General features: G+C 47.3%; 1 protein-coding gene across 1 annotated transcript in view; it reads left to right on the top strand.

Moving 5' to 3' along the window:
• LOC127585176 (stereocilin-like) overlaps positions 1–19,833 on the top strand; it is a 51,410-nt gene extending 31,577 nt beyond the window's left edge. The window contains exons 20-28 of the mRNA XM_052042390.1: positions 499–589; positions 1,546–1,723; positions 2,418–2,587; positions 11,164–11,319; positions 13,109–13,251; positions 14,342–14,490; positions 15,513–15,610; positions 17,055–17,202; positions 19,645–19,833. Coding sequence (XP_051898350.1) covers positions 499–589; positions 1,546–1,723; positions 2,418–2,587; positions 11,164–11,319; positions 13,109–13,251; positions 14,342–14,490; positions 15,513–15,610; positions 17,055–17,202; positions 19,645–19,733 — 1,222 coding nt within the window. The 3' untranslated portion in view covers positions 19,734–19,833. The remainder of the gene's footprint in view (positions 1–498; positions 590–1,545; positions 1,724–2,417; positions 2,588–11,163; positions 11,320–13,108; positions 13,252–14,341; positions 14,491–15,512; positions 15,611–17,054; positions 17,203–19,644) is intronic.
• Positions 19,834–20,529: the final 696 nt, after the last annotated feature.

Below are 20,529 nucleotides of genomic sequence, written 5' to 3'. Positions count from 1 at the left end.
TGCAAGTTAAAGTCTTCACAGGCAATGGGGAGGGGAAGCAGAACCACGGAGGTGGAAAGAATGGCCTCCTCCTGGGTAAAGCCATTGGACTTTAGCCCTTGCTTTTCAGGCTATTAATGAGGCAATAACAACTTGCATTTCTATAACTGCTTTAGCTTGTCAGAACGTCCCATGGTGTTCCACATGAGTGTTACCTCACTAAATTGTACACCAAACCACACATGACCACATTAGGGCAGATGACTAGAATCTCGGCCAAAGAGGTCGGTTGTCTTAAAGGAGGAGACATAGAGACATGAGGATTAGGGAGGGAGTCTCAGAGACTCGACGAAGCAGTTGCCAGCAGTGACGTGATTAAATTTGGGGATGAACACGAGGCTAGAACTGGAGGGGATCTGAGGTTGTAGGGCTGGAGGAGATTGCAGAGAACAGGAGGAGTGAGATCATGGAGGCATTTGTCTAATGAAATGCGAATTTTGTTTTTTTTTTGATCTGCAGGGATGCTTCTGGCTGGAATCTACAGCAGATAGAGTATATAGATAGACTTGTCTTCGTGCTTCCGCCTGAGGAGATACACAGGCTGCCAAAGGTAGAAATCATGGAGTGTGGGGAAGAGGGAGACCTGAGAGAGGCCACTGTATTTCTGCTTTGAACTATTAAACATGCAGTAAACTTGTCTGCAATTCTACCAACTTAATCGTTCATTCATGCCTCCACTGCCACAACATGGCTACAGGAAGGAGCTCCCCAAGGCATCTTCAACAGCACATCCCAAACCTGTATCATTGAGAAGGACAAGTCCCATATTCTGACCGGGAAATATCACTGCATTGTCATCGTCACTGGGCCTAACCACTGCAACTCCCTCCCCAACAGCACCGTGGGACACCTTCCCCAGGGGGGACTGCAGTGGCTTATGGAAGTGACTCTCCGCCTCCTTCTCAGGGGCATCAAGAGATGGTCAATAAATGCTGGCCTTGTTAGCGACGTCATTAACCTGAGAATGGCTCTTGTTCGACAGCACGTGGATTTTAAAATTCTCATCCTTATTTTTAAACCCCACACTGGTTTTGTGCTGTGCCCCGGCCTATCGCTGTAATCTCCTCCGGTTCCCTAATCCTCCAAGGCTTGGGCTTGTTCCCGTTCCATCCTGCCGACGTTCCCAATGTCTCACTACCTGCCCTCAGCTCCGGGAATTCCCACATTTCCATCCCTAAACCACCTCACCTCTCTCTTTAGTCGCTCCTTTAAACATAAAAAAACAGGAACAGAAGACCATTTGGCCCCTCAAACCTATCCCACCATACAATGTGATCGTGGTTGATCTCCTCTGTAAATGGACAGTTGATAGTCAGTGCAGATTCGATGGGCCGAAGGGCCTGTTTCCGTGCTGTGCAACTCTCTGCATTTCCTGCATTACAACAGTTCTGCACTTCATTGGCGATCGAGGGTTTCCTGAGGTTATGCCGGGCACTATAGCAATGTGGGAACACGACCGGAATGCTGCTTTGCTGCCTCTGGTACTTTTCCTCTGCTTCCCGGCAGGATGTGCTGAGCCCAGAGACGGTGGAGCTGGTGGTGCGCAGTGAGGGCCGGTGGGAGCGGAGCGAGGTCGGCAGGGCCTGTCAGAGGCAGCAGAGTCGCTCGGCGCGCACCACCCTCCTCAGCAAGAAGCAGAGCCTGGCGGTGAACGCCGTCAAGAGCATCGTGAAGAGCCGGAGAGGTCAGCAGGCACCTGGGAACCCCACTCCGGGAATGGGATCAGGGAAGGGAAATCTGTCTGGCTGCTTTCCTTTCTTCCCAGGTTGTCTGCAATGGTCCTCCCTGGGTGTGCGAGTGAGAACCGGGACTGGCTCCTGTACAGTCATTCGCAGTGGTCAGAAAGCCTGTCAGCAGCTGGTGTCGGGACTGAAGACTGATGCATCTGTGCCAGGGCATGAGCATGATGTCGACGTCAGGGAGAGGGAGAGCATTTCTTGCCCACCCCTAACTGGGAGGGTGGGACCAGCCATCACCTTGACCAGATATAGTCCGTGTGGTGAAGGTGGTCCCACAACACTGTTTGCAATTTCCATATTTCCTTATAACATTCGGTCCATCGAGTCCATACCGGCTCACAGGGCAATCCAGTTCCCCCACTAACTTTCCCTGTAACCTATTCTCCCCACATTCCCATTGACCCACCCCAGATTTTACCACTCGCTTATGCACTGGGGCAAGTTAGAGCAGCGCATTAACTGACCAGCGCTGCTGGGGAGGGAGATCCAGGATTCAGGCCCAGAGATGATGGAGGACCAGCAATATGTTTCTGTGGTGGGTGGGACTGCATGGACTGGTGTTGCCCTGCACCCATTGCCCTCGTCCTTTGCATTGGGAAGACCAAACACGTGTAGTCTATTTCCTTTGCTTCCATCTAGAGGGCAGCCCCGATTGCATTGATATCAAGGCAACGTTTCCTGCTGCCTGGAGCAGCAGCCAGCTCGCCGGGATGGCAGACAGTGAATTTGCCGACTGTTTGGAAGTTCTCACCAGTGACCAGGACCTGTCTGTAGAGCAGCTGAAACTTCTGCTGACAAAGGCCAAGCACGTGAGTCAGAGGGTCAGCTGGCACCCCGGCAGAGGGGCTCCCGGGTTGTTGTTGGAGTCAAAGGTGCAGGGGAGGGGGCTGAATCAGGGTCACTGGGGGTGGGGATAGAGGGTGGAGGGAGTGGAGTGAATCAGGGCGAGGGGGCTGTGGTGGTGAGCCAGGGGCTGGGGATGGGCAAGAGCCGGGGTGAGGAGTGTTGGGTGGGGAGTCGGGGTCAGAAGGGTAAGAGATGGAGGAAGTGTGGTGTCAGGATGAGGTGAGGGAGGGAGGTGAGTCGGTGGCTTGGGTTGTGAGCTGTGTTGAGCAGGTTTGGAGGAGAGAGTCAGCAAGAGATAGAGGGGCAGATATCTAGACTCACTTTATCCGAACACTTGTGGCCCACAGCTCCACTTTATTCTTCACCACATTCAGCGCTGCAATAGACAACCTCCTTCCTCCCCTTAGGATCTCAAAGATCGTAAACTCCTCCAACTCGTGAAATCCAATATTTCTCTGGATCTATCCCTGCTTCACGTTCCTCTGAAGCCAATTCTTGGACTAGGTCCAACTCCTGCCGTGTGTTCACCGTCCTTTCCCACCTTCCCCTTCTTGGCAGAGACCTCAACTTCCTGCCCCTGTCCCCTCCCCATCTGAATCAATTCCAGGACTGATGTGCCGTCGACTGTTCTTCTGCCACCCCTCCTCCATGCCCATTTCTTTGTCCAGGAGTCTTCACCCCCAGACTGCGGACTCCTTTCTCCCATCTCTGGAATTCCTGATCCACTTGGACCTCTCCCTCTGGCCTCTCATCGGCTGTAGATCAATTCATTTCTAACTTCTGCTGGGGCATTGACCACCTTGATGTTCCTACTCCCCTCACATGCTCTAATCTACCCCTCTGAATCTGCAGCACTCTGCTTACTAAGGACGAAACCCTGAAAATGGTCAACTGGTGACTGCATTGCGCTACCTCCCGCACTCACACAGAACTCAAACAGTTCTTTAGCTGCCAAGTGCCACCCTGTTCTCCCCTTCAGAGTTCATCGCTGGCTCTTCCCTTTGGTTTCTGGATCTCCCTGTCTCCATCTCGGGGGATAGGCCAGCCTCAAGCATCCACTATAAACCCACAGACACCCCCAACTATCTAACTGCTCTTTGTCACAGCCAGTATCCTGTAAGAACTCCACTCCATTCTCCCAGTTCCTCCATCGCCATTGTATTTGCTCTATTGATGGGACTTTCCACACAGGTGCTTCTGAAATGTCTTCCTTCCTGAACCATGCCTCTACCCTGCACCGTAGTTAAATAGAGTCTTCGACCAAGTAGTGAATTCTGCAACTTCAGGTGCCTGTGTCAGAATGGAGCAGGTCATTGCACAGAGGCTCTGGACCAAGTGCTGGTGAAAGGGATTAATGTAGATGTGTGGTCAGCCTGGACCAGATGGGCTGAAGGGTCTGTTTCTGTGCTGTATGACTCCAGTGGGGATGTCTGGTCTGACAGATGATCATATATTGAAAGATGTGGACAGATTTTCAAAGTAACGTGAGCTTAGTCATTGGAATGTTGAGCAGTGTGTCAGAGACTGGAGAAGCTGAGATGTTTCCACTTGGAACAGAGGAAACCAACAGAAGGTTTGATGGAGGAGTCCAAAATCATGGCACTGGAGTGAATAGAGAGCAGCTGCTTCCACTGGCTGGAAACGCTTGAGCAGGTCAGGCAGTGTCTGTGAGTTAATATTTCAGGTCGAAGACCCTTTGTCAGAACAAGAAGAACGAGCTGCAGTGAGCGAACGAGAGGGTAAAGGGAATATGTCTGATACAGTGAGGCCAGGGGGAATTCTCTACCCTGGAGGGTCATGGAGGCCAGATCAGGGGCATCTGAAGGGGAAGTAAAGACATTTTCGGCAAGGTCGGAGGATTGTGGGCAACCTGGAACTTGCACAGAAGAGGAGTTGCAGCCTGGACCAGATCAGCCATGATCATGTTGCATGGCGGGGCAGGCTTGAGGGACCAAGTGGCCGCCTCCTGCTTCTATGTTGTTGGGGGCTGTTGGGGAGGGAGAGCATGGTCCTTTGTTCATCAAAGCTGTGTAATGAGGGTGGTTGTGGAAGGAATGCAAGAGACGTGAGATGTCAGGCTGCAGGACTTGCCCAGCAGGTTCCTCAGCTATTGTCTCTGAACCAACTCGTCCCATCTAGATTCCAAAACTCACAATCAGGATCCACTGAGGACCACACATATGGTCAAACTATCTGAAGGCATCATGCTCATCGCAGCCTGGGATGCAGGTTTAATGCCACATCTTTCTCTGCAAGGACACCAACTCGCTCTATCTCAACGCTGTTGTGGCCCACAGCTCCACTTTATTCTTCACCACATTCAGCGCTGCAATAGGCAACCTCCTTCCTATCAAAGAACATAAGCTCCAGCAATTCTTGAATTTCAATATTCCTCTGGATCTTTCACCACTTCCCATCTCTCTGTCCAGGCCCAATGTGCCGTTGACTCTTCTTCTGCTCCCACCTCTATGCCCATTTCTTGGTTCAGGAATCTTCAACCCAGCATTTTTGTTTTTTTTTCTGATTTCCAACATTTTTCAGTTATTTTGATATTCTTTTTTCACTGGCATTAGGGTCAGTGACCACAAGTTTCAGATTATCAGCAAAAAAAAACACTTCCCAAGTGGGAAGCATTCAACTCTCCTCGTTGTGATCTAAGACATGCCTCCCGAATGGGCAATGGAAGCAGATTCACTAGGAAACACAGGCAAGCCAAAAAAGTAGTTAAATTGTAGTTAAACGTGTAGTTCTCTGGGGCAAAATCTAAGGCTAACCCTCCCAAAGGCAATCAATAGGACTATGATGGGCTGAATGGCCTCTTTATGTGATTCTCTGAAGAGTGGGAATAAATGAGACAAAGGCGAGGATGCAGGCTGAAAGTGGAATCGAGCCAACAGTTGTCCGGTGCCCATCTCCCAGAACACCCACATCGTCTCCTGAACACACGCTTCCCGGATTGCCTCTGGAGGCCAAGCTGTGACTGGGTCAGTGAGATTTCACTGCCCAGTCTCTGGAAACCAAAGGAAAAACGCTGACTTCCCCAAATGACAGGAAGCAATTTGCTTCAATTAGCTGCCGATTGCTGGTGATGATCGCTGCAGTGATCATCAGGAATTCAGGATGTGCTCAGGCACGAGTAGCCACATGGAAATTATCCTCTTTTTCTTAAAGGGGGTGTCTTAATGCAGATATTGGTCTACTTCTGTTGCTGTAAGATAAGATCTTTATTAGTCACATGTACTTCGAAACACACAGTGAAATGCATCTTTTGTGTAGATTGTTCTGGGGGCAGCCCACAAGTGTCGCCACACTTCCGGCACCAACATAGCATGCCCACAACTTCCTAACCTGTACGTCTTTGGAATGTGGGAGGAAACCGGAGCACCCGGAAGAAACCCACGCAGACACGGGGAGAACGTACAAACTCCTTACAGACAGCAGCCAGAATTGAACCCGAGTTGCTGGCGCTGTAATAGCGTTATGCTAAGAGGTGCTTGAAGTTTCTTTTTTTTAAAACCACGGAGCCATTCGTTCCATCAAGTTGAAGCTGGCTCTCGGAACAGTCCCTTAGTCCCATTCGCCCACTTATTTCCCTGTAGCCTATTCTCTCGCACAGACCCATCTACTCCCCCACCCACTTACACTAAGGGGTAATTTACAGTCGCTAATTACCTACCACCCGGCACATTGTAAGGACGTAAGAGGAAAGCAGAGCACCTGGGGAAAAGCCACCTGGTCACAGGGAGAACCTGTGATCTCCACACAGACAGCACCAGAGGTCAGGGTCATTGCAGCTGTGAGACAGCAACACTACCGGCTGTGCCACACGTCAATTGGAGGGTAGCTGCTCATTTGAAGTGCACACACCCCAAGTTTTGTATTGACTTTATAGTGTTTTATAAAATCATGAGGGGCATGGATAAGTTGAATAGCCACAGTCTTTTCCCCAGGACAGGGGAAGCATGGGTTTAAAGTGATTTAAAAGGGACTTGAGGGGCAACTTTTTCCACAGAGGGTGGTGCATATATGGAAGGAGCTGCCAGAGGAAGTGGCTGACTTTTAAAAGATGTTTGGACAGGTGCATGCAGAGGAAAGGTTTATTGGTGTTGGTATTAGTTTATTATTGTCACTTGTACTGAGGTACAGTGAAAAACTTGTCTTGCATACTGATCGTACAGGTCAATTCATTACGCAGTGCAGTTACATTGAGTTAGTACAGAGTGCACTGAGGTAGTACAGGTAAAAACAATAACAGTACAGAGTAAAGTGTCACAGCTACAGAGAAAGTGCAGTGCAATAAGGTGCAAGGTCACAACAACAACAAGATAGATTGTGAAGTCAAGAGTCCATCTCATCGTATAAGGGAACCGTTCAATAGTCTTATTACAGTGGGGTAGAAGCTATCCTTAAGTCTGGTGGTACGTACCCTCAGGCTCCTGTTATCTTCTACCCGATGGGAGAGGGAAGAAGAGAGAATGTCCCTGGTGGGTGGGGTCTTTGATTATGCTGGCTGCTACACCAAGACAACGAGAGGTAAAGACAGAGTCCAAGGAGGGGAGGCTGGTGTCCATGAGTAGAGGGCCGAGGACACAGCCTTGTGGGGCACCAGTGTTGAGAATAATCGTGCCGGAGGTATTGCTGCCTATCCTCACTGATTGTGGTCTGTTTGTTAGAAAGTCAAGGATCCAGTTACAGAGAGAGCCAAATGCAGGCAAATGGGGCTACCAGAGGCAAACTGATTGGCATGGATGAGTTGAGCTAAAGGGCCTGTTTTCTGTGCATCTTGCTTATTTTCCTAAAAAAAACTGGATATTGCTTTCTATTTAAATTCAAATCAGTGACATTGGACAAATGTGGCCCAATAATTTGGAGCACAGCAAGATCCCACAATACTGTTAGAGCAGAAATCAGTAAAGAAGTGACTGTTAGTGAGAGGTTAAGTCCTGAGCACAGGTTGCTCAGACCAGGCTTGTAATTCCTCAACTGCAGAGGATTAAGAGGGAGGAATCTAACCGAGATGTTTAAGTGTGTGAAGAGATTGACAAAGTAGAGAGAATAACTACTTCCCCAGTTTGTTGTTGGTGACCAAGTTAGGGAATTAAACATTACTGGATACTTTTAGAGGAGATAAGCAAAATGGGAAATGAAGAATATTAGCTCTGATATGGGAAAAGACAGCAGAGAAGGGAGGATCTTAGCTCAGAAAACCAAGTAGAATCGGTTTGGATGGAGATCAGAAACAAGGAGCAGGAAATGTTGGTGGGAGTTGTATCTGGACCCCCAACAGTGGCGGTAATGCAAGGCATGGTATAAGTCAGAGGTGCGTGTAACAAGCAAAATACAATCATCATGGGGAACCTTACTCTGCGTGTAGACTGAGGAATCCAAATGACCTGCAGAGTGTTGAGGACTGATTCTCAAGAATTCATAAGTGATGTTTCTCTGTGTTGAAAAACCAGTGAGAGAATGGACTATTTTAGATCTCGTGCTGTGCATTGAGAAAGTATTAGTTAATTAATTAGATGACCTAAGAAAATGCTAATAATACCTCGGAATTTTATGTAAACATAATGTGATTTAGTTTCATCTGACACCATGGTCTTAATTCTGAGTAAACTACAAAGGCAGGAGGCATGTGTTGGCTCTGGTAGGTTGGGTAACTACAATAAAAGGAATGGCAACAAACAAATGATGGCTAGCATTTAAAGAAATACATGGTTTACAAATACACACACACACACACACACACACACACACACACTTACTTCTACGGCCAATCAGCAAAGTCCAGTTTTGGCTGTTAAGGAAATCAAAGATGACATTATATTGAAGCAAAAGGATTATATGCAGTAGCCTGTGGATTGGTAACGACATAAATCAGCAGTGGACCAAGACACTGATAAAGAATACAAAAGTATTCTAGTGAGAAACATATAAACAGGTTGCAGGAGTTCCTACAGATATGCAAAACGTATAGTTTACATGGACCTCTTACAGATTGAGACAGGAGAAGGTACATTGGGGAATCAGGAAATCTTCGTGCGTGGTGTAGAACATTGCCCAGAAGTAGTAGAGATCTACAGGTCTAGAAGAAAATGAGGAGCTGGAAGAAATTAGAATTAGTAAAAAAAAAAATTCATAGTGGAAGATTAATGGGGCTGAAAGGCAGTAAATTCCCAGGAGCGGATGACTTGCTTGCAGAGGTTTTGGAGAAGGTGGTTGTGGTGATAGAGGGTGAGCGATTTATTGTGCTCCAAAATTCCATGGATTCTAAAGCAGTTCCCACATATCACAAGATAACAAATGCAACTCCACCATTTACAAAAGGAGTGCGAGAGAAAATGGGAAACTGAAGACCAGTTAGCCTGACACCAAAAGTTGGAAAATTCTGGGAATCTTTTATTAAGGAAGAAGTAACACGGCACTTGGAAAATAATAATAGTATTGGGCAGAGTTAATATGGATTTGTGTAAAGGAAATTATGTTTGATGTATCTGTTTAAGTCTTTTAATGTTATAACAGACAGAATGGGTAAGAGTGAATCAGCTGATATGGTGTATTTGGACTTTCAGAAGGTCTTTGATAAAGTGTCACACAGGTTATTAAACAAAATTGGGATGCGCCACATTGGGGGTACTGTACTGGTAGGTTTGAGAATTGTTTAATGGACAGAAAGAGGAGTGGGGGGGGGGGGGGACGGTAAAGTGTCATTTCCACATTGGAAGGTTGGGATTAGAGGGGTGTTACAGAAATGGGTGCTGGGGCCCCAGCTGTTCACAATCTTTAATGATAATTTGGATGAGGGGAAGCTAGTGCAATATATTCAAGTCTGCTGATGATGCAAAGTTAGGTTACAGTGTGGGTTGCAAGGAAAATGCAGAAAGGCTTCAGTGGGATATGGACAGGCTAAGTAAATGGGCAAGGATGTGGCAGATGGAAGAGCTATCCACTTTGGATGAAAAATAGAAAGGTGGATTATTTCTTGCATATTGAGAGAGTGGTGTTCAGAGGGACCTGGATATCCATGCATGAATCACTGAAAGTTAACTGGCCAGTACAGTAAACGTTTAGGATGGTTAAATAGTACACTACCTTTATTGCAAAAATATTGAGCACAGGAGTAAAGAGATCTTACTGCAGTTATGTAAGGTCTTGCTGAGACTATACCTGGAGAATGGTGTCCAGTTTTAGTCCCCTTGCCTGAAAAAATAGATACTCTTGGAATAGAAAGAGTGCAGTGAAGGTTCACCAGATCAATTCCTGGAAATACCCCTGCGGAGAGGTCGAGCAGATTAGGTTTACATTCTCTTGAATCTAGAAAAATGAAAGGCGTGAATCGCGCAAAATTCTTTGGGACTGGGCACTGTAGATGCGAGGGTGGTTTCCCTCGAAACAAGGGTCAAAGTCTCAAAATAGTAGGATGGCCATTCAGGACTGAGATGAGAAGAAATTTAGAGGGTAGTAAATCTTTGAAATTCTCTACCCAGGAGTGCTGGAGGTTCAGTCTATTCAAGGCAGAGATTTTTAGATATTAAAGGAATTGAGAGAGATAGTATTTGTGTGGGAAAGTGGTGTTGAAAGTGGGATGGCAGAAATCTGAAACTCTTCCCAAAGAGCTGATGAGTCTGGGGGTTCTAAGTAGGTAAGGAACCAATTTTTCTTATTTATTTATTTACACGGTAGTGTAGCAGTTAGCGTAACACTATTACAGCACCAGCGACCCAGGTTCGATTCCAGCCGCTGTCTGTAAGGAGTTTGTACGTTCTCCCCGTATCTGCGTGGGTTTCCTCCGGGTGCTCTGGTTTCCTCCCACATTCTGAAGACGTACAGGTTAGGAAGTTGTAGGCATGCTATGTTGGCGCCGGAAGTGTGGCGAGACTTGCAGGCTGCCCCTAGAACTCCCTATGCAAAAGGTGCATTTCACTGTGTGTTTCAATGTACACATGACTAATAAAGAAATCTTGTCTTGTCTTGTCTTTGGTATGTGGCCATTTTTTGGCGAGGCTGTTCTCTATAACACATCGCTAATTACCCCCAAAGACAGGATGTGCTGATCCACTTCAGAGAACATTTGAGAGTTAATTACATGATGTGTTTAGAGTTGCACATAAGCTGGACTGTGTTAGGATGACAGATTCCATTCCCTGAACCAGATTTTCTTCACAACAATCTGATATTTTCATGGTTACTGTTACTGAGATTAGCTGTTCTTTTCATAAATTCAGATGATTAAAAGAATTTAAATTCCATGATGGAAATAGTACTCGTGTTTCTGGATTGGTAGCTAGCCCAGTAAGTTTACCCTGGGCTACCAGTGTATCATTTCTGTTAGATGGAGTTGGAGCATAGATCAGCTGTGATTTAATTCTGCAGCAAGTCTCAAGGGTCTCCTCCTGGGCTTGGTGGTGGATTTAAGTCAATTCCCCACGATGATGTGATGAGGGAGGCTCTTGGTGATGTGTGGAGAGGTCTTGGGCAAGTGGTGGAGGTCATGAATTTGGGATTCTCTCGTTGATTTGTCTCTGTTGTCTGTTGCCAGTTGTACGGCCCCATAAGGTCAATGAAACGCTGGCAGGTTCTACGGTTGGGCAGAGCAGCCTCCCAACTCAGTGACAGAGATCTACAGTCCCTGGATCTGTTGGACCTGGGCATTCTCTCATTCCTGGGGGAAATCGATGAATGGAGCGTTAAACAGGTAATGCTCAGCCTTCTCCCCCTATGGGTATTCTCAGTTTAATCCCCTTCCATACTCCTGAAGATGTTGATAGTTATGTGACCTCATCTGCTCCACATGTACGTGGGTTCATTTCACACTGGGAGCCTTCGGAACTGACAGTCTTGGCTTACAGTTCCTTCATCTCTGGAGTATGCAACAGCTGGATCTGCTCACCACACTAGTGGCACCTATCGAGTCACCGAACATTGGGGATTGTTCCTGATGACTACTGGGTCAGAGGGTCTGGGGTTGGGAGGGGTGAAACCAGCACTTAGATGATGCGTGTGTAAACCTGAACACATTCAGATGAGTGGTGCTGGGGGAGCACCCAATCCCCAGTAGACGCTAAAGATCAGACAATACTGTTTTAAGGAAGTGCAAGGGAGTCATTCCTGGCATCCTGGACAATATTTATGCTTCAGGCAATTTGCCTAAAATGCATAACCATTTATTAAATTGTTGCAGTTTGTGGGAGCTCGTTTTGCATAAATGCTTTGCTTCTACCTTCGCTTTACAACAGTACTTATTCCCAATGGGTTCTGGCAACGTTCCTGCCTTGAACAATCATCAGAATTGCTAATCAATTGTTCATTCATTTCATTGATGCTTGTGGGACCTCATTGTGTGCGTAACGACTGTTGTGTTTGTCCACATAATCAGTAATGCTGCATTTCAAAGTTAATTAATAGTATTTAAAATGATTGGAGACATTTCTATGTGGTGAAGCTTCTGCTTAGAAACAAATCCATTTCTGTTGTCTGTGATTCAGGAGAAGGAATTGGATGAGATTCAATCATTCATTCATAATTCAGTCATTGACTCCCAGTAGTAGGAGGCTTGACTATTATCAGTACCTTTCCATGTCACCTTTCATCACCTCAGGACATCCCAAAGTGCTTTACACAATGAAGTCACATTGTGGTGAAGTCACTGCTGTAATTCCTGTGGCAGTCAGGTTGTGCAAAGCAAGCTCCCACAATGTGTTGATGAACAGGTAATCTGTTTTGGTGTTGGTTGGGCTAAATATTGACAAGATTATTGGAACAACTTCCCAGCTCACCTCTGAAATACAATCCACAAGGGCCAGCTATGTGAAGTTATCGGATGTGACCCTCTTTGTCCCAGTTCCCCGCCCCGTCTAACACCCACATCCTCCTAGCCCCCTCTCCACAACAGCACCTCCATGGACCCTATAACTACCCCCCCCACCCCAAAAAAACCGACCTCCCACAAATCTGACCTAGATTTGCAACGTACACTGTAAACTTGGAGACACGAGAGAAAGCAGATGCTGAAATCTGGAGTGAAAAACACAATAAGACCTGGTCTCGACCAGAAACGTCGACAGTTCCTCTCCCCCACAGATGCTGCTCGACTGCTGACTTCCTCCAGCAGTTTGTTTTTTACACTAATTCAATGTGGGTGTTCCAATCTTAGCATGAAAATGCAATGCTGCTGCTAAATACTTACTCTCTTTGATTAATATCGATTTTATATATCTGTCTCTTAAAGGGGTGTATTAAATTTAGTATTAAATCTCTGGAGTGGGACTTGAACTCACAAACTCTGAGTGAGAGGCAATTGTGTTGCAGACAGCCACAGGAGCCCAGTTCAGGTGAAAGGGGGTTTATTGGAGCTGTCATATTTGGTGGTTATGAATTGATCTAAATTGAACTGAAACCTGATCATTTCAAAGGAAACCCTGCCCTCTCTTCACTCACAGGGTAAAGTAACTGCCCTGTTAATTGTGTCCTGATGCCTCTTGTAGAGGAAGGCAGGGTTCGGCAGCTTCCTGTCACAGGCCAGATGGCAAGTAACTGACCTCGATGCCACAACACTGGTAGCCTTGGGACATTTCATCTGTGGAATGTCGGTCTGGGAGATGGAAAGGATCCGTCCTGAGGAATTCAGGTCAGTAACAAAGGAGAGCTCTCTGACATGCCTCCCTGAGCTGGAGGTCATCATTCTGGTATAATTTCACCATTATGTTGTTGGCTCCAAGTCTTTATTCTCCATTCCCATCCCTCTTGGGATCTCCACTGAGGTCCTGTCTGTAGCTCGGCAGAGTACCAGCAAAAGTGGTGATCCAGTGACTTCTGTCTACTTGGGATGGATCGCTCGTTTCTACAAACATAACTGGAGTGCTGGCAGTGACCAGGTAGTCCAGCGTGTCTGTGTCCAACCTTCACAGGTGAAAGATTCAAGATTTGTCACTTCCCACCATTAACTGAGTGCTCTGCGTCCATGAGATCCCTGCTCCTAAACTTCACAACATTGGGGTGGCACAGTGGCGCAGCAAGTAGAGCTGCTGCATCACAGTGCAGAGACCCAGGTTCGATCCTGACCCTGGGTTCTCCCTGTGACTGCATGGGATCCCCCGGGTGCTGCAGTTTCTTCTCACATCCCAAAGGCGTGTGGGTTGGTAGGTTAATTGACCACTGTGAATTGCCTCTAGTGTGATGGTGAGTGGTGGAATCTGAGGGAAGTTGATGAGAATGTGGTAAGTATGAAACGTGGGACTAATGTAGGATCTGTGTAAATGGGTGGTTGATGTCAGCACAGACGGTGGGCTGAAGGGCCCGTTTCCGTGCTGTATCTCTCTGATTCTACCAATGGCCTGTGAGGAATCACTGGTGCAGGATTTCTGTGATGAGAACTCGGACATATTATGGGTCTTGACCTTGGAGTGTGCTATGGGACAATGTGGTGGGAACTTTATTCTTTGTTTTAACCAATGCTATCCCTGTCCTGGGAGTGTGTGAAGGGACAGTGTAGGGTCACTCTACTCTGTATCTAACCTCTGCTCTGTCTGTCCTGGAGTGTGTGATGTACATATTGGGTGTCCTGAGAGTGAAGCTATTCTATTTTCCAAAACCTGTGCATCAAATTTGGACAAAGTTAGAACCAGTTATCAGCAAAGTGTTTGTTCAGTGAGCATAACTGAGCTGTACCTGACTTGGTCCCACTGGGCTATGTAACACATCTTTTCTCTCCTTTCTAGTAAAGCCGTGTTGTTCATTGGCAACTTGAAGCTGAGATGTTCTGAAAGCCAATTGGAAGCTCTGGCTAAGCTGACCACCCACTCTGAGGCCTTTGGGCCAGTTAGCAAGTGGGGGGCTGAAATCTTCACTGAAATTGGCTCCATTGCAGGTATAAGGAGTGTGTCTCTTGTGTTACTGATGGGAGAGGAATCACAGGGCCACTGGCCAGAACGCGGAGTCTCGACCTCGCTCAGTGTCATTGACATGCCCTCTGAGCGCATCCACATACGTGGGGAATGCTCCATGCGTTCCGCCATAGTGCTGTCTCCTGTCCTGGGAGTCATCCTGTGTTTAACCTGTTCTGCCCTGGGATGGGACAGTGTAGAGGGAGCTTTACTCTGTCTAATCTGCGCCCAGGGAGTAAGTGAGGGGACAGTATAATGTGCCTAGCTATGTAGTTGGGACAGACATGAGGTGTTATTGAGGTAATAATTGATCTGTTACTCACTACATCCAAACTGTGGAGACACCAATGCAATGGACATTGGGTTTTACAATGGAAGCAGTTGACTACAGCTGAGCCGGTCTCTGAAGGCCAGTTGGTCCAGTGAGGTTTTGCTGTCTTATTGATATCTTAAAAGCTGGCCTTTTGATTAAACATGCCACACTCCCAATGGCTCCTGAACAGTGTAGTTATAAACTGGTTTCCAAACCTCATGACCTGCTCAGCCTGTTCTAAAGATGCCTTTCCAATCAATGTTGTATTAACTATGTCCCCGGCGATGGAAACAACCAGCCCAAGGTGAACTGACATGGCAGAGCTCGGGTACCTGGAATGGTGGTCGGGTCTCAGCATGTGGAGCTGTTCATGGTTTGTCAGTCCTGCAGGCTGTCTTCTCAAAGGCAAACTTCCATTTCAAGATCTTGGGAGGGCAGGGAATACAACACTTCTATGGTGCCTTCCATGGTCACAAAGCACTCCACACCCCATGAGTAGCTCTTGAAACCTGGGGTGGTCAGATTGTACACAGTAAGCTCCCACAAGCAGCAATGGAGTGGATGGGCAGCTGCTCTGGGCTATGAAGCTCCTTGACATTGTGGCAACTCTTGGGCCGTACTCCGATTGACGGTGCCTAGTCAGACCACCGCTTGTTGGGCAGATTCAGCTGACTGGCTCTCTTCTCTCGGCAGCGGGATTAGCTGACATGGCACTATCATCGCTGGTCGAACAGCAGATTGAAGGGCTCATACCTTCCGCCATCTCCCTCATCCCCCCCAGTAAATTCGCGGTGAGTTTCCGACTGGCAAACTGATGTTCTCGGTAGAAGTAACTTTGGTTAAGAAAGTAAGACGGGCTTGCATCTCATGACGTCAGGACGTTTTGCAGCTTATGAGGCCCCATTGCTGCTGGCCTATGTGAAATGCACCAACTGATTTAGGCACAGCAAGATCCCAAAACAGCACGGTCAGATCATCATTGTCGATTGCTGGGAAAGTGGGGAAAACACTCATGCTCTTCTTTGAAATAGAGTTCTTTAATCCTTTGTATCACAAGATAGAATGTCTGCAGGCAAAGATAGCACCTCTGATAGTGCAGCACTCCCTCAGTACTGCAGCTGAAGGGGCTGGCCTGATTATCTCCCGAGTGGGTCTTTGAACTCGCAATAAGCTGAGGCAGTGATAGAGTCAAACAGCATGGGAACAGGCCCTTTGGCCCACCGTGTTCATGCCCACCATGTTGCCCACCAAGCTAGTCCCATTTGCCCACATTTGCCCCATATCCCTCTAAACCTTTCCTGTCCACCTTGGTGACTACCAATCAGAAGACCACTCACTGCACCCCATTTTGCCCTGCCCTCTCTGTGATTGATATCCTTGCCCCCTTTCCTAACTGCACTAAGAGCTGCAGACCTCAGTACCGTGGTCTCCTCCCCTCCCCTTAGTGCTAGATTCGAGAACCAGCCCTTGGGCCTGCAAGCCACCTGCTCCAGAATGTGTTGCCCTCCCTGCCTGACATCTTCCGTGGTGTCCACTATCTTGGACCCCGCAGCCACAGATGGACACAACAGGGTAGAAGCTCCACAGCTCTTTTGCCACTGAAGATCGGAAGAGCCCATATGGCAAATCCCTCAACATGTTCCTCACTTGAACTGGAAAACCCTGGGATCTATGGCGCAAAGATGTCATAAAGTTCTGGTTAGGCCCCAGCGGAACATTGTGTCCAATTCTGGGTCCCACCCTTTAGGAAATGTCATCAAAACATGTCAGAGTGGAGGGGAATAGAGACATCAGGTACCCAGAGACGAGAAAAGCTGTGGCTGCTGCCCTTGGAGTACAGATGGCTAAAGGGGAGATTTAATAAACCGTTAAAATGGGCAGAAGGTTTGATATGCTAAATAAGGAGGAAGTGTGTCCAGTGGCAGGAGGGTCAGTGATTTTACGCAGCGAGTTGCTGTTGTCTGAATGAGCTGCCTGATGGGGGTGGATGAAGATTTAAAGGGGAAAAGTGTGCAGGGCAAAATGCATGAGTAGGGTTAATTGCAAGAGCAGGGATGAAGGGCTGAATGGCCAACTGAGTGGTGAGATTCTGTCTCCAATTCTCCTCCAGCAGCAGAACCCACCCACCCCCCCCCCCCAGAGTCTATCCACGGACTCTGAGGGGAGGGGGCTTCCTGTGGGTGCAGTGGGTGGCAATCGCTCACTAATCCTCCGCCCTCTTTCCCTCCCTGGCAGGTCGTGTTCAGCACCGATCAGCTGTCCTACTTCACCAGTGCCCAGGCCTCCGCTGTGACCGCCAGACAGTACGAGAAGCTGAGCCCGGAGCAGAGGCGGACTGTCAGCGCCGCGCAGTACGATGGCGAACTTCACCAGGAGCAGAGGGGTTGGTGTGCTCAAACCGTTCACTGGGGATGAGGCACTGCTGTTGAGGTAGCATTTGTTACCCATCCCTAATTGCCCTTGAGAAGGTGGGGTGAACCACTGCAGTCCTTCTGGTGAAGGTGCTCCCACTGCGCTGTCAGGAGGGAGTCCCAGTAGCCAGGAAGGAGTGGGAATATATTTCCAAGTCAGGATGGTATGTGACTTGGGGACCTTCGAGGGGTGATGTTCCCCTACACCTGCTGCCCTTGTCCTTTTAGAGGCCATGGGCCACTTTTGAAGGTTGAGCACTGAAAATGTGAATATCAGGAGCTCAGTTACCACAACCTCGCTGTGTCTAAAGGAGTTTCCAAAGCTGGTCTGAGAATATCTAGGGTATGTGCATTTCTTTTCAAGGCAATGGAAGAGCCACATTTCCTGTACTTTAGTCTGGGTCCTCTGATCATTGAGTTTCTGGAGCCACATGCAATGGCAAAGCAACCAGCAGACCTGACCTTGTGGGTCGCTGTGCCCTGGGATTGTGACGGTGGGATGTTTACCTGGGTCCAGCTTCTGATTACCGCCCAGTGACTTCTGGAGAAGTGGCAAGTAATATTCATGCCACACAATGATGATAGCCAACAAGAGAAAATCCAGCTATCACCGCCTGACATTACCATCACTGAATCCCCCACTACCAATACCCAGGGGGTTACCATTGACCAGAAACTGAACAGGAGTAGCTGTAGGCACATTGTGACTACAAGGGCAGGTCAGAGGCCAGGAAACCTGCAGTGAACGACTCGCCTTCTAAATCCCCAAAGCCTGTCCGCCATCTACAAGGCATCCTATCCACAACCATTCACTCACTCACCCCACCACTGATGCACTGAAGCAACTCACCAAGACTTCTTGGGCAGCACCTTCCAAACCCACCACCTCTACCAAGCAAAAGCATTGGGACACCACCACCTAGAAGTTGCCCTCCAAGCCACACATCACCCTGACTTGGAAATATATCGCTATTCCTTCACCATCGCTGGGTTAGAATCCTGGAACTCCCTCCCTAACAGCATTGTGGGTGTACCCACACCTCAAGGACTGCAGTGGTTCCAGAAGGCAGCTCACCACCAACTTCTCAAGGGCATCTAGGGATGGGCAATTAAATGCTGGCTCAGCCTGCGAAGCCCACACCCATTGAATGAACATAACGGAGGTTCACACACTGAATGGATCACTCTCTGCACTGGAGCTTCACAAGGTGCAACATAAAGGCACAGAGCTGCATTCCCAGTGACAAAGCCATTCACCTCTGATATAGCCTTGTCCAGTTCCCTGCAAGTTCCCCATATCCCAATTCATAGAAATCTATTGATCTCAGCCAGGAATATACTCAACAACACAGCCTTTTTTTTAGTAATCACATATAGTAGTTAGTTAATAAAGGAAGAAAAAAATTGAAATATTTTATTATAAGAAAAATCTACTCCCACTTCCAAAACCCGAAGCTGTTAGATGGAAAAAACAACAAGGAAAAACTTTTAAAAACGTAACCGTGTCGGCCAATATCTGCATTTTAGTCCCCAAATTAGAGATTTTTGAAAATAATTCAGCCTTTGGGGCAGACAATTTCATAGATTTGCCACCCTCTGAGTGAAGAAGTTCATCCTCATCTGTCTCAAAGGACCAACCTTTATCATAGGTGGAGCAGCTGTTGTGGCAGGTAGTGCTGTGCTGCATTGCAGCTTCAGCGACCCGGGTTCTATCCTGTCCTGGGGTGCTGTCTGCGTGGAGTTTGCACGTTCTCCTTGTGACTGCGTGGGTTTCCTCCCACATCCTAAAGACGTGCTGGTTGGTACGTTAACTGGCCATTGTAAATTACTTCTAGTGTAGGTGGCTGGAAAAATCAGGATGGTGTTAATGGGCATGTGAGAGAGTAAGTTGTAGAGTCACAGAGTAATACAGCACGGTCCAACTCGTCCATACCAGCCAGGGTGCGCATCTAAGCTAGTCCCATTTGCCGATGTCCGTCTAAACCCTTCCTATCATGTACCTGTCCAAATGACTTATAAATGTAGTCATACCTGCTTCTACCCCTTCCTCTGGCAGCTCATTCCATATACCCAACACCCTGTGCATGAAGAAGTTCCCTCTCAGGTCCCTTTTAAATCTTTACCCTCTCACCTTAAACCTGTGGACTCTAGTTTTTGAGTCCCTTCCCCTGCAGAAATACAGGAAATGAGTGGAGGAATGAGATTGCTCTGAAAGCTGGTACAGACTTGATGGGCTGAATAGCCTCCTTCAATGTTATAAGGGAAAATGAAACTAAGTATCCTGAGACTGTGACTCCTGGTTTCAGATTCTCCAGCCTGTGCGCCACTCTAGGCTGATTCTGTGGTTTTTATTTCAGGAGAGGAAAGATTTGGAAACTGGTTGAATTTAACACTGCTTCTCTTTAAACTTGCAGGCAAGAATAATTCACCCTTATCAGCCTCATTCAAACTCACTGTCCTCTATGTGTGCCTCTCTGTGACCTACAGTCTTGGGACACGTTAGAGTGGATGTCTACTGGAATGGATTTATGCTGGATTTGGATTCTGATTTTTGTACAAATTCTGATATTTGAACTAAATAGTGAATAAAAATTGGACTGGAATCCTTTTGGTGGTTAGTTGTATTTCAGAATAATCTGATGCAGAAAATTGTGATTCCAGCATTCAAATCAGTATCCTGTTTACTCTCAGCGGATGTTATTGGAATGTGTTATTTGTTCCCCAGAACGATTCCTGATTTTATTTCTAATACCAACGGCCTGCTGGCTCTTTTGGTTCTTGCTGCTTTTGCAGCTGGTGAACTTGTGCACATGTGTATGTGCACATTGTGGCTGCAAGTGTAGGAAACATTCTGCCAGTGTTTGGAATATTTTAATTGTTCTTCAATAGACCCGGAAGGGAAGGGACAACATGGGAGTCTGGCATTTATACACGGCCTCAGGAGTGTAAATCAGATGGGGTTCAACAGCAAGCCACTTGAGATATTACAGCAAGTTTGATCAGAAGGAAACAATATCGGTCAAGAAAATCTGTAATAATCAAGTGCTGGAAATGTTCAGCAGAACAGGCAGCATCTGTGAGCAAACGGGTGATGTTTCAGGCTGGTCAACGTTAAAGTCGTTTATTGTCATCTGCACAAGTCCATGTGTGCACAGGTGCAAAGAAAAGCTTACTTGCAGCAGCATCACAGGCACACAGCATCAGATAAGCAGCATTCACAAGAAAAACATAAATTAAGCAATCTTTACGAGGAAGAACACAATTAGAACAAAACATAAATGAAGTCCATTTTAATGCAA

Source organism: Pristis pectinata, chromosome 32 (assembly GCF_009764475.1).
Source record: "Pristis pectinata isolate sPriPec2 chromosome 32, sPriPec2.1.pri, whole genome shotgun sequence".
Lineage (NCBI taxonomy): Eukaryota > Metazoa > Chordata > Chondrichthyes > Rhinopristiformes > Pristidae > Pristis > Pristis pectinata.
Note: the sequence above shows the minus strand (reverse complement) of the source record. Positions and strands in the feature narration are given on the sequence as shown.